Source organism: Rutilus rutilus (assembly GCF_951802725.1).
Source record: "Rutilus rutilus genome assembly, chromosome: 7".
Taxonomy (NCBI): Eukaryota; Metazoa; Chordata; class Actinopteri; order Cypriniformes; family Leuciscidae; genus Rutilus; species Rutilus rutilus.
In genome coordinates this window covers 30,833,923-30,848,377 of record NC_140221.1, presented here as the reverse complement: position 1 = coordinate 30,848,377, position 14,455 = coordinate 30,833,923, and the positions used below count along the sequence as shown (strand labels likewise).

Genomic DNA, 14,455 nt, shown 5'->3' with positions numbered 1-14,455 from the left:
AGCCTATGGGGCTGTGACGTGGTGAACGAATGACTCGGACACGAAGACTCGGGAGGTAAACTAATAATTTCTGTTTCCGGTACAGACTGCATATCTTCCGAAATGAAATTACTTGAAAAAAACATTTGTTTATTTTGTTTAACGAGTCAGTAAAATGATCCGAACTTCCCATCACTACTAAATATTTCTGTAACAGTATATTGGATCCGTGCATAAACTCTTAAAGTTACGGCAGCCTAATATACCTGCTGCTATCTGTCATGTTAATCAGAGAACAAAATACAAAGAGAAAATCACATTTTACATTTGATTACTTTGTTTCATTTCTGTAGTATTTCTTATTCAAATAATGTAAGAACCAACAGAAAAACTTAAAGATGTGTTTATTTCATTTGTTTCTTTATATTCTATTGTTTGTTTGTTTTTTGCTATCTTTTACAATTTGTTTATTTGTTCTGATTTTATTGCTGACTGTTTACTTGTCTTTTTTTGTAAATTCTGTTTTTTTGTGTTTTTTAAATAAAGTCTCAATCTGCAGTGTGTAAGCTTTGCAACAAAATTAACAAAATTATCAAAAATAATAATAAAAATATTGGCATTGGCACTAGTGACCCTGGATCAAAGTGTCATAAGTAGCACGGGTATATTTGTGGCAATAGCCAAAAATACATTGTGTGGGTCAAAATGATCGGTTTTTCTTTTATGCCAAAAATCATTAGGATATCAAGTAAAGATCATGTTCCATGGAGATATTTTGTACATTTCCTACAGTAAAGATATACAACATTTATTTTTGTGAGTGAATGCAGCACAATCGTGAACATAAATGGACAACTTTAAAGGAGAACTCCGGTCAATTTTAACATTGAGCTCATTTTTCTGTATATTTGGAGTGCTGTCAATACAGAGAACAACGACAAAAATCGGTGTTTCCTACACCATGTTATCCTCTTTTTAAAATTTGCACCCTGTTGACTTCAATGGGGCAAGTTTTAAACCTGCTTTTAGCCTCTTAACATCCTTGATGTGTCATTACAAGTGCCCAGCCATGTGAGTGATTCCTTCAGAGTGATCACAGGTGAATCTGACTGGAGTAGATGTGAAAGATATTAATAAAAAATTATGTTATTTCAGCCAGCGCACATACCTGTATTTACATCCTGTTTTTGGTCGAAGTCCATAGTAGTCGATTGTCGAGTTCACACGCATAGGTTTAGTTACCTATGATCACGCGCGTGAACTCGACAATCGATTACTATGGACTTCGACCGAAAACAGGAAGAAAATACAGGTATGTGCGCTGGCTGAATAAACATCATTTCTATTCATATCTTTCACATCTACTGCAGTCAGATTCACCCGTGATCACTCTGAAGGAATCACTCACATTAGCTGGGCACTTGTAATGACACATCAAGGATTGATGTGTCAAACCTCCTAAAAGCAGGTTTAAAACTTGCCCCATTGAAGTCAACAGGGTGCAAATTTTAAAAAGAGGATAACATGGTGTAGGCAACACCGATTTTTGTCGTTGTTCTCTGTACTGACAGCACTCCAAATTTACAAAAAAATGAGCTCAATGTTAAAATTGACCGGAGTTCTCCTTTAAAGGCGATTTTCTCAATGTTTTGATTTTTTTGCACCCTCAGATTCCAGATTTTTAAATAGTTGCATCTCGGCCAAATATTGCCCTATCCTAACAAACCATACATCAATGGAAAGCGTATTTATTCTGCTTCCATATGATGTATACATCTCAATTTCAGAAAATTTACCCACATGACTGGTTTTGTGGTCCAGGGTCACATATATGGTTTTCCCTGTGGTATTGAAAATGGTATAATATTGATATTTTTCAAGGTATCGTATCGAAGTTAGAAATTAAAGCCAATAAAGCCAAAACTAGCCAATGAGCCCCAGATAATTTGATCATGAGATCCCTGCTATGGAGAACATGGTTTTGTGTATGTTATCCTCCTACTCTCTCATTCTACTTGTAAATTAAGATGTTCTTTAAACATAGTGTGTTAATCTCAGACAGGGTCTTGATAGTCTGTTGGTGTGTTTGTCTCATACAAAGAAGGCAAGTGTAAGACAGAGTGTGTTCCAAGACACATTGGTATAATGTCACTTTGGGTTTGAGCCACCCTGCCTTGAATCCCCCTCTGGCCTCTTCAAACACACCACAACAACCATTTGAACCAACCAAAAATATCCTTCTTCAGGCACCGTGACAGAACATGATGACAAAACTAGGGATCCAAAGATTCCTTGGGGCAAATATAAATCACTGGGTGCCAACAACTGAAGGCAGTGCAATGCCATCTCTAAATAAAGGACAATAGAGTGACATTGTCATGCACAACTTTGCTGTGAGCCTTGTAATAGTTCAGGGTTGATCTGTAGCATGTTATTGATATATGTATGGTCTGCTGCTTTGCAGGCTATTCATAAGCTAATGTAAAGCAAAGTAAAGGCGAATTCACACTGCAACAACAGAGGCACAACAACAGATTACACTACGTCACTTCACAGGTATTCCATGACCTCACAAACACAGATTAAACATGTTCAATCACTGAAAACAAGCGCTGCAAATAGTAATCATATCCAGAGCTTACTTTCAAGCATATCCACCAAGAAAGAAAAAGAAAAGGGAAGGAGAAAGACAGAAATAGTAAATACAAACTAGTTTGACCTTGAACTGTGTGTTTGTGTGCAGACAGTGTCCTATTCTGTGCGCTGCAGGCATGATAATGTGCCATCATACTATTCCATCATATGCACAGATGCCACACACAAACACACACACACACTCTTCAACACAGACAGTCCTGACACTGACACACATGCAGGAGGACTGAGCAATTTCAGCAGCAGCCAAACTCTCAGAACACTGATGGTACCAAACGGGCCAGCTGGGAGAGCAAGAGACCACATGATTAATCAGACGCTTTTTCAGTATTTAAATTACATTTTAAAAATAGTTGCCCTTAAAGACAATGAGCCAGAGGATCTGAACTGTTATATGCTGCAGCTCAAATGTGCTTCTTTAGTGACCATGTAATGACCATTTGAAGACAGGTCAGTTGTGCTGTTTTTGTTGAAACTTTACAGTCACTTTTAATACATTTACTGTCTCCTTGCTGAATAAAAGAATCAATTTCTTTTGAAAGCAAAATCTTACTGACCCCAAAATGCTGTCTGGAAGTGTATGCGTTGGATTGGTGCACAGTTGTAAATAAAGATACATTCAACTTTGACCTCTGGCCTTTAGGAAGATGCTCTGTATGTGTTCTATATTATATTGAGACAATATTTTCTTAAACAATTTTTAATTGATTACATTTATAATTTTGCTCAATATCTAATCATACAACAATTTTGTTCACTTTTCCCCTTCAAAAAATGACCCTGAAATTCAAAATTACTGTTCATTTCTTTTTAATTAAATGTTTTATTTTAGAGCATATACTCGAATAGAACAGAAAATCCAGTCAATCAATCAAATTCGAATTGTAAATGTTCAATTTAAAACAACCAGAGAGAACAACATTTAAAAGTAATATTAAATTCAATAAGATAAGCATGTACATTCACACATGACTGGAGAAATCAGAGCAAAGGGTCAGTTGACTTTCCCCAGGCAAGATTTTCGGTAAATCCTGTCAGTGGGAAATTAAATGGATAACTTATCCAAATCAGTTTACATCAAATAGCTGTGTGCCTTTTTTTTAAACTTTGTTTATTAGCAAGTAGGCTAGTACATAAGTGTGTGTGTGTGCAGTATGTGTGAACAATCTCAGAGGACGTCCTTCTATTGTTATTGCCACATATAACCAGCTGTGCAGATCCCCCCCCCCACCCCCAGCCAAATCCCTGGATTACTAGAGGGAGTTTGTGTGTGTGTGTGTGTGTGTGTGTGTGTGTGTGTGTGTGTGTGTGTGTGTGTGTGTGTGTGTGTGTGTGTGTGTGAGCGAGCATGTTGAGTAGGAAAGAAAGAGGAAAGAACAAGCGTAGGATAAAGCCTCACACATCACAGAAATGTAGCCCAAAACCGACCAAATATGACCATAACTGCAGCAGACAGACCATAGAGCAACACTTCATCCCCACTGCAGCGTAGTCAGCTAAATTTAAGGTTGACATCAAGGTTTCTCGGGGGTGCTAGTAAAGTAATATCCATCCATATATATTTTTTTTAGGCCTCTGCCATCTAATTTGATTTATTTAAAAACACATATGCCTAAAGCAATTTCAACCTGGATTTACACATTGTGGAGTGTCAAAACTGATTTATATATAAATCACATCCTTTATTGAACGTCTTCCCCATAATCCTTCCCTTATAGACAGTCCAACAGCAATCCCACTCTCTCTGTAACAGTAAGCATACCAGTAATCAGATTAAAATCCCACCGCATGTGAAATTATGCAGAGGGGATTAACCAGTGGTCAATGGCTGGATTATCCTCCTAGTGAGAAGTTATCTGGAGACCTTCGTATTAACGATTATAATTAAAAAGTTGCAAAGTTTCATCTGAATGAATTAAACAAACTCTTTCTCGTTGGTACAGTGGCCTCCATGCATTTCCCTCTCAATGCCTCAGGCAACCGCACACACATATGCACAGAGCCCTGAATCTGTCTTTTCCCCTTCTTTAAATGAGTGCTCATCATATGCTGTTATACAGATCTTAATGATTTGCATTACAAGCTATCAGAATTTCATCATACTTTTTGGCTGTATAAATGCAGTCTTCTCAGTTTAGGCCTCTGAATAAAATTGAGGTGTTTTTTCTACTCAAGTGTAAGCTCTATTCTTCTATATAATACTATATGAGCAATAAAAGACTGATGTATCAAATATGATAATCAACAAAAAACACAAATTAAAACTAGATTTAAAAAAATATTTTGTCTAACGATTCAATAAACTGCTCCGTTAAAAAATCTGATCCTTTTCTTTTCCTTATCATTTTCTTAGCTTTAAATGAAAAGAAAAGGATCATTGTATATATATTCATGTCACGCTTTACAAGGTTACAGATACACATTCACTGCACAGTTTTGTTATTGTAGCCTAAATAATTAATAATTACAAAATTATTAGATAAAAAAGCACAAATGTTCAACAGATAGTATGCGAATTGGGACACAGTAAGTGTCTCCAATTCCATATTTTTACGATCCATCCTAAATTAGTGTGTTCCAAATTATAGTATGTTGAAATGAGTATTTCAAAGATACCCGGATGCTCTAGTAGTTCTTGTTAGAATTCAAAGTGCAGATCCACGCATCTCTTACGGGTAATACTGCCCACAACCCATTGCGTGTTGGATGGGGATTCGATCAGAATTTAAAACAAGATAGTAATAAATAAAGTTTTACAAAAAATACAAACATGGTGGATGTGCAAGACTGATGGAGAAGGGGATTGAAAGATTAATAATCAGTATCTAACCTTAAGAAAAAATATTCAATGTTATCCACATTATATATCTGAAACAACATTGTTAACTTTTATAAAAGATACGTTTGGACTTTTTTAACTTTAATGCATTATTATTAGGGCTGTCAAAGTTAACGTGTTAATGCATGCGACGTGTTAAAATAATTTAACGCAAATAAATTAATGAAGCACACAAAATTTTGTCATTAAAGTAATTTAAGTCATGCAGTTAGATGATCTCATGGGAGTCGGGAGTCGGGATTTCTATTCTAACCCCTTAACGCAATTTCGCTTCTCTGTTTGTGATCAGATCATTTTTTAAGCTGCTAAACTCTGGAAAAGTTTTCAGTCCAATTATCAAGTAAGCGAATGCATTCAAACAGTCAGTTCAAAACAGTGCTAATGTAAATCAGAGATAGCAGAGAGTCACTCACAGCCAGTTTTCAGTGAATTATTTATTCCAGTGTCTGTTTAGCTTTAAAACACGAGCTCTGTCATATTCTGTCATTGATTCTGAAGAGCGTGAACCCTCACGCTATTCAAAACATCATTCAATGTAAATTTGAATAATTGTAATTAATAAAATCGCAATTACAATTTCAAAGGAATAATCAACAATTGTGATTTTTGTCATAATCGTGCAGCTCTAATGTGCGCTCTCGACGCACTGATCGCACATTGTATTTATGCACCGACACATTTCAGTACATTCACGTAGTTTCCACACAATCAGGAGAATGTTTTTATCTGGCATGTGTATGTTGCTGTGTTTAGTAATTCTGAATGGCTACTGAAGGCATATGCAGTCAGGTATTAGCATCTCCATCGTAACTTGACATGTCTAAAACTTAAACAAGCTCTAAACAAACTCTTTGCTGTTGCACTGTACACATAATGTACACTGAATTCTGAAAAGTTTTGTTCTGTAATGTTATTCTTTCCGTGTGTGCTTTGTGCATACATTTATGAATTATATAATTTGGTTATTAGGAGTGCTTTTGGAGTCTCCAAGTGTCCTTTTTTGGAAAGACACCTACATTTTCCATGAAAAAAACCTTTCAGAAACAACAGAATCATTCATCAATCTGATAGTTTACTTTGCTGGATATAGCAAAGGATGACAAAATAAAAACGTTAAACAAGATAAATGATGTAGCCTACGCTTAATTTCAAGATAAGTATGTGATTAATCAAGATTATTCGAGATTTTAAAAAAAATTAATCCACTGACAGCTCTAATAATACCATTCTCTCCGATATGGCAGGACTTTAAATTAAATTGAATATGAAGAATTTTAACTGTGACTAGATGATTGACAGGATGCACATAACTAAGCAACAGAGCGGTTCATTAAAGAAGTAGTAGCCTATGTCCCAAAGCTTGCCTACTATTCTGATACACTCTTTACAAAAACAGTACATTCTTTTAGGGCATAGTATAAGTAGGTGAATTGGGATGCAGCTGACTCTCTCTTCTCTTTCGCTGTCTAACCAGGTGGTCGCCATGGCTAGGGCTGGAACCATGGTGTTTGTTTTCATGTTGCCGTGTCAACAGATGGCTTCAGCGTTTCAGAGGGGCCAGGCAAAAGTTGCTTGATCACTTTTGCGCTCGATCTGATCTCACGCATACACAAAAAAAACCTCACAAGAACTGGAACAACCTCTCTGGCAGGTTTTTAAAGTCAAAAGAACTTGATCCGAGTGGTTTGAGGTGTCAAAGATTCGGCATGCCGAAAGAGCAAATATCTGGTCTGCTTGGAGACAAGATTCTAGATCAAAGCTTCCAAAATGGGAACTTCTCCCCAAAGCCCAATCTAACACAGGGATATTTAACTAGCACATGGAGGTCACCTCTAAGGGAGAGTCACGTGACTAACATTTAATGGCACTATAAATTCCCACAGAAGATCCGGTTATTACACATGAAATTGATAGGCCTAGTAGATCACTGACACCTACATTCCTTTTTTTTTAAAAGAAGGTCCAATCATCCACAAGGTCTTTAAATTCTCCCTGACTACTTTTCATTGGAGCCAGTTAATTGTCTTTCCTCTGTTAGCAAATTTTCTCTCCTCCTACATTATTATCATAGATGGTAAAACTTTCAGACGAACAGAGAAACATAAAATGGTTTCCTTTCCTTTAAAAGGTAAAAATCATTCAAATGGAAAAGAACAAAAAAGCATGACTGTCTTTTCGTTACAGCTCAGATTTGAAACTCTTTATGCTCCATTGCTTTGTATAATTGAGACTAAATTCATAAGAGTTGAACTCAACTCAACAGTGTGCTACTGTGTGAAGGGTTTTGGCAGATGAACAGATCTTGAAAACAGATGCAACAGAGAGTTTGGAAAGACGTCTGGAAAATATTCTGTAGTAAAAGGCACAAGGCTAAAGGCTTATTTTCAGTAACATTTTGCTAGCAAAAGGCCCCTTGTCCACTGTCTCTGGTATAGTGATGCATGAAGCAGCATTTAGAGTATGTGAGCGGAGTGGAGCGGCATCAATTTCCCCTCCGCGCTCCAAGCATTCAATAATCACCTCGCTCCAGCTCCGGTCCGGGTTCACCATTTACCGCTCCCCGCTCCACTCCTCGCTCACTGATATCAAAAACGCCGCTCCGTCTTCGCTCCCTGAGGAAATTACGGCTAAAGTATTTACAAGTATGCTTTGAAATCTCGTAAAAGTTCTGTTCATAATATACAGGCCTATTAAATGAAGAAATAAATAAACAATGATATATAATACTGTGTGCAAACTTTTCTTACGACATGCTAAGCTTATTACATGGTTATTATCAGCATTAAAGTTTAAATATCATTGTTGCTTTTTGCAGTGCAAATTTTGTTTGGAAAAACGAAAATAACTAAATTGTCATCAGTTATTTTATCTACGGGTCGCTACATTTCTTACAGATTTCTGCTCATTCGAAATCAAATACAGACAGCACTGTAAGTTTATATTAGTTTGAATGCATTAGTGAGAGAGCGAATGCGTGTGTGAATAAGTGCTACCTGTTTAAAATGTGCGTTCATCCGATCATATTCAGTAGCCTATCTAGAAGGTAAACAAATTCCTTGAGAACTATAACCTCCCGCTCATGTCCATCGCCGTCATTATAACCTTCACATTTTTTTCGGATTTGAGTGATCCATTTGTATCATGTCAGTGATAAATGTGTTTAACGTGTGAATTCTTGCTAAAAATGCAGTTCTATAATGGGCCGTTGGCATGAATTGTACTCGTGATGGAGCGGTAGTGGAGCGCTCTCAGAGCTAGTCAAAACCACGATGCTCCGACTTTTAAAAAATCTGTTTAAAAAAAAAAATTGGTACATGTGACCGCACCATTAGTATCAAGACTCTAGTTTGACGAACTTTGGGAAAAACTGGATGACAAAAGCATTACACTCCTAGTTTTCATTAGCTCGAATCCCACAACAACACATTTGTACCAATATAACCTGTATGTTTAAATGCTGTCCTGAAACTATCATTCCACCAATATAACCTGTATGTTTAAATGCTGTCCTGAAACTATCATTCCACCAATATAACCTGTATGTTTACGAGCAGTCATGAAACTATCATCCCATGAATGTTTATAATGGAAGCCGCACCTTCCATAACATCATCACAAAACCTTAAATAAAGGGATTTCACATGCACATACTCCAAAATCAAGAACAGAATGCTATTCATAACCTATGCCAAACAAACACGGCCACGTCAACATGACACAGACCCCATGGCCAGCTTCGGCTCCATACAGGCGTGATGAATCCATCTTCAAGCAAAATGAACTGGATGAATATTTGAATGCTACTGATCCCAATCTGAATTCTGACTTCCGATGCAGCCTGAATCACGCAGCGTTCATTCATTGGCCAGAGAAGAACTGGCCCCCCGACTGAACCTGGCTTCTCCCAAGGTTTTTTTCTCCATTCTGTCACCTGATGGAGTTTGGGTTCCTTGCCACTGTTGTCTAAGTCTTGCTTAGTTGTGGACACTTAATATTCAACAATATTATTGATCTGACTGACGCTGTTATATAAGAACTGAACTGAGATGGATGATGACATCATTTTTATTTTATTTTTTTGTTTGTTGCAGAACTGCTTTATAGATGAAATTAACCAATTTAATAATTGATGATTTTTACAACGGAACTGAATTAAAACTGAACTGACTTCAGATGAACAACAGCCGAAATGCATCACTGTAAAGCTGTTTTGAAACAGATTGTATAGTATCTATTGTATAAAGAACTGTATAAATAAAGGTGACTTGACTTAACTTGACATGGGGATTCTTAACGTTAAAGATGTTCATTAGCAAAAGTCCTTACTTCAGGACTCCCTAATACCCCGCATACAGAGTCTGCAGAATCGTTGCACTTCGCAGCACTAAGTTACTTTTAGGATCAGCTGACCACATTACAATCAGAGATGCGGCTATGGCACACGGCCAAAATGGGCACTTACATTAAACAGCGAACCAATAAATGGTTATTTATTAGCCTCGGTCTCCTCTTCTTTTCCAGCGCAACCCACTGACTGTGAAGAAATTTAAGATAAAGGACAGCAATTGCATAACTGCGTTCTGAAGCCTTCCCTTCCCCCACTTTGACAACCTGAGAAAATAACTAGGTTGCTGAACTGGCACAACTATCGGCTGGAGACCTCAGTAAGGAAATGAGATGGAAGGATTTTCTCTCTTTTTTTCCCACTTTCTATATAGCTCAGGTGCTGGAGCAAAGTTCACTGTATTGAAATTTAAATCCCTTGAAGGATTTGCTGTAAAAAGCAACCGGATGTGACTAACGGGTGAAAATGCCATTTCTCCATTCTTTTGATATCTCATCAAACTAAAAATGCAGATACCTATCGCTTAAAATGATGGTAAGACTTCTGATGAACTGATCTTCAAAGACTTCATCTAGTAAAAGCATTTTTTTCAAAATTCAGCCTGACCTCACTGAGGAAAGTGTCTAGAGAGGGAACGAATGGACGTCGGCTGTTTCACCTACTGGGCAGACTGAGCTTTGATATAGACATAGATCAAATACAGTTAAATATAGGAGTGGAGACCTTTACACAACTCACCAGCCCTCAAACGCACCCGTAACCAGACAAGGGGCTACAGAGGAAACCAGTTGTCAAAGAGAACTTTTTGATTGTGGAACTGCGGAGTACCTGATTGGCCAAGAGATACTGAGTCGTTCATCATAAATAACAGTAACTGCTGTAGTGAATAACTTAAGTAATGTGACAATCAAGTGTCTTTCAGCAATTTCACACAGCTTTTTGAATAAATGCAAAAGACGTTTTTCTGTTTTCTGGTCAGGAGTCAGGACTATCCGAGTGGATGACTAATTTTTCATCCACTCGGACAGAGAGAAGCTCTTTGATTTTTGTGTTTCACAAAAGTGTAAATGGTAGCAATATGGATAAAACATACAGCCAATGCATGTGAGATGTGGTACATTTGCTTGAAAAAGTAATTTGTCAATTTAGGCTAATGGGTTTCATGTGTGAAAGTGGCTTGTGACTATAAGGGACATAGGCAACAAGAGTATCACATGTTCTGCTAAATCTCTGCGTTTAGGATAGCCATTAAAAATACTCTCATTTACACTGATTAACTGAAAAAAAAAGCGCAAATTTGGTTCCATGAGATAAAGCCCCCGAGGAGATGGTAGACTGAGGCCTGTCATGTGTAATACTCACTGCAGAGCAGATTTCTGGGAGGAGAGCGAGTGTGTGGTTGTTGCACAAGAACCTGCATCCCCTGACACTCTAACACCCACACATTCACTAACAAGTAGTCAGGCCATGATATTATGCCCACACACAATCGCACAGCCTAAAATACTCTTACACATGTATAAACATGCATGGAGCAATGAAAACATATATATATATATATATATAACCTCCTACATATGTTGTTACACCGTTTTGTCTCAAGATAAAAGATTACTCACCCCTTGCCTGCAGGCCTGTTCGTTGAGTGCCCGCACCCAGGCTCTCTGCCAGTGCTCCCTGAACGACTTGAACACAAAGAGCGAAGACAAAAGCCCCTTGACACCTGCCTCCGTGTCAGTCCCTGTCCCATCTCGCCCCAGCCTCAGCCTCAAGAGGGAACCCCACACACCGCCCGTCAGTGTCTGGTGGGTGAGACTCAAGGGCAACCGCCACGGGGTCTCCCTCTTGCCCTGGACCCTGGACCACCTAGGGCGAAGCAACCCCAGTGAGAACTGAACTAGCCAGGCTAGTACAACCAGCAGTGAGGCGCAGAAGAGCGCCACCTGAACCAGCCAGCTCACGTCCTGGAAAGTCATCATCTCCCTGATCACTTCAGTCTCATTTTTAAGAAGGGTTGAAAATCTTGACTCACAAAGGTTGGAAATCTGGGGAAAGGGTAGAGAGAGACAGAGAGTAAGTAGACTGGAAAAAGACCAGATGCAGGGATATACAGCCATACAGCAACGACAAGACATGTTACCAACATCTCATAGGAAACACTGACATCTTAAAGCGACAGTTCACTCAAAAATGAAAACTCTGTAATTTACTCACTGTCACGTTCTTCTAAGCACGTAAGGGGCCATTCACACAGAATGTGTTTTTGCGTTTAAAAACACAAGAAGCATAGTAGTGGGCTGAAAAAATGCAAGGTCTATAGAAGTGTTTTTTTTTTTAAATTGAACTTTATTTTATTTGAGTGCTGTGTTTTTAGAACTGTGTAGACGCACACGACCAAAGATGCACGTCTAGTGCATGTTTACATAGAAAACCAATGGAAAAACAATGCAAAATCCAAAAACGTGTTCTATGTGAAAGACTCCAGTCACCATTCACTTTCATTGCATCTTTCTTAAATAGCAAAAAAAGTGCCTGAGACAGTCATTCTCCTTTTGTGTTCCACAGAAAAAAAGAAAGAAAGTCATATGTGTTTGGAACACCATGATGGTGATTAACTGATAAAATATTTTTTGGGTGAACTGTGCCTTTAACAAAAGGTAAAATTCATTCTTATTCACAGATGGGAAATCAGCTATTGTTTTTTTTTTTTTTTTTTTTACATGTATATCATAATCTTGGCCAATGTTTTCCTACCAAACTATATATATATATATATATATAGCAGTGATGCTGCTTATATCTGTTTTACCTGTTTTATTGCCAAACAAGTTACTATCACAATTTGTGTTCTACCAAACGGTTACCAAGGGTTACAACAAGTCATGCTCTTATCAGAGATTTACAAGTGCATGTCTCCTTATCACCACCTGTGCTTAAAAGTTTAAACAATTAAGCAAACTGACTAAGCATTTCGGTGAAAGTGTGACATCCAATGCCTGTCCTGAAACCGGAGAAGTGCCTAACTTCTTCCAGAAAACTAACTCAGATCGGTTGCACAGTCTAGTCTTGTGTGAAGCCTGTCGTCTCATACAAACTAGCTCCGATTCTGTCACATTACTGGCAGTCCAGCAGCGATGATAGCAGCTGTGTTCTGGGTCAGTGCTGCATTGCAACGTCGAGCTTAGCTCATCATGACCCAATCTAGAGATTCATTTACATTCCCTTCTTTTTGACAGCTATTCTAAGATTGCACTTATACAGCGTATAATGGTGCTCATATCAAACCATGTATGTTTACGTCCCCTCACTGGTCACCATTTGAATAGCTGTTTCAAACCCTACCTAGACAGCATTTTTGTGCATCTGATTCAGTTCAGTCAGTTCAGCTGACTCTAAACGCGCCTACGATTAACAAAAATGCTGCACGCGCATTCGACGCCGAATGTTCCCATTATTTGGAAGAAAAATCAATAGAGAGGAATGATTACCGAACAGATGAGAAACGCCGTCTTTTGGACGCTGACCAGCTACAGAACACCAGCTCAATGGCTACATCATTTCTTCGTAATTCCAGCGCCAGTCTTCAGGTCCGAGCATCTTCCACAAACCTGTCTTGATCGGTACATGACATCCGTTACGTGAATCTTTCGCATGCTACATACAACCGCACATTTATTATATCCAGTGCTGTCAACGCAAGAGAAATGTGTCCCCCTCCCACCGTCGGTGTCGGACGGTCTGTAATGGTAATGCGCAAGAACAGAACAGTCGAGCTGTCAAATAGTGTAGCAACACAAACGTATTTAAAGAGACACGCACACTTTTAGGGCTGTCGAAACTGCGCACGCGCCACGCGCACATTCCCTGCCTGTGCTCCTGAAATGCATGACGTCCAGCTCTACCTCTCTGGACGACGTAATGGGTGGAGCTTAACCTAATAGCTATTTGACAAAAAATTTATTGTGTAGGGATATGGTAAGGTTAGGGTTAGTGTGGCTGATGAACTCCACCTAATTACGCACAGAGAGGGGAGCTGGACTGAAGTTTATGAGGATAATTATGTCATAAAATAGAGTTATGTTCCTTTTGTCATCACTTTGAAGAAACAGTTATCCACTTATTTTCTTAGACTAATTGTGTTTATTGAGTTTAAAGACTGCGTAGTGTTTTAGACAGATTGTTCTAATTTTGTCAAACTAAATGTATCCCCAAACCTCTGTAAAAGCCCAAAAAATGTTTTTTTGGTGACTCTTTTCATTTTACTTTTATAATTATTTTATTACTATTCCTTGCAAAAATTTACATTCATAAATTATAAGTTTTATTTTCAATAAAGATGTTATTTATTAGAATTCTTTGATATTTATTTGAACTTAAAATCAATTACTTGTAAGATTATTTTATGATATAATACTGCTATAATAAAAATAATATAATACACTCTTGTTAATTTCAGAATTTCATAGACATGGTTGTTATATTGCTATTATAACCTGCGATATCCCTGCTCCAATTCTTTGTTTTGAAGAAACTGTCCAAACATACAATGAATATTTAATCAAAATTAACTTACAGCATTCCAATTTGGCAAATAATAAAATGAATGGATATAACAGTGTAAATAGATGTTTTAGAAA

At 37.8% G+C, this 14,455-nt stretch overlaps 1 protein-coding gene across 2 annotated transcripts in view; it reads right to left on the bottom strand.

Annotated features, from left to right (window-relative positions):
- Positions 1 to 13,596, bottom strand: part of c2cd2l (c2cd2 like) — a 33,785-nt gene extending 20,189 nt beyond the window's left edge. Inside the window, exons 1-2 of one of the 2 annotated variants that reach the window (XM_084413533.1) lie at positions 13,307 to 13,596; positions 11,438 to 11,863 (exon numbers count right to left, since the gene is read on the bottom strand). In XM_084413533.1, coding sequence (XP_084269659.1) covers positions 11,438 to 11,797 — 360 coding nt within the window. In that variant the 5' untranslated portion in view covers positions 11,798 to 11,863; positions 13,307 to 13,596. The remainder of the gene's footprint in view (positions 1 to 11,437; positions 11,864 to 13,306) is intronic. The other variant, XM_084413532.1, reaches the window with a different exon arrangement.
- Positions 13,597 to 14,455: the final 859 nt, after the last annotated feature.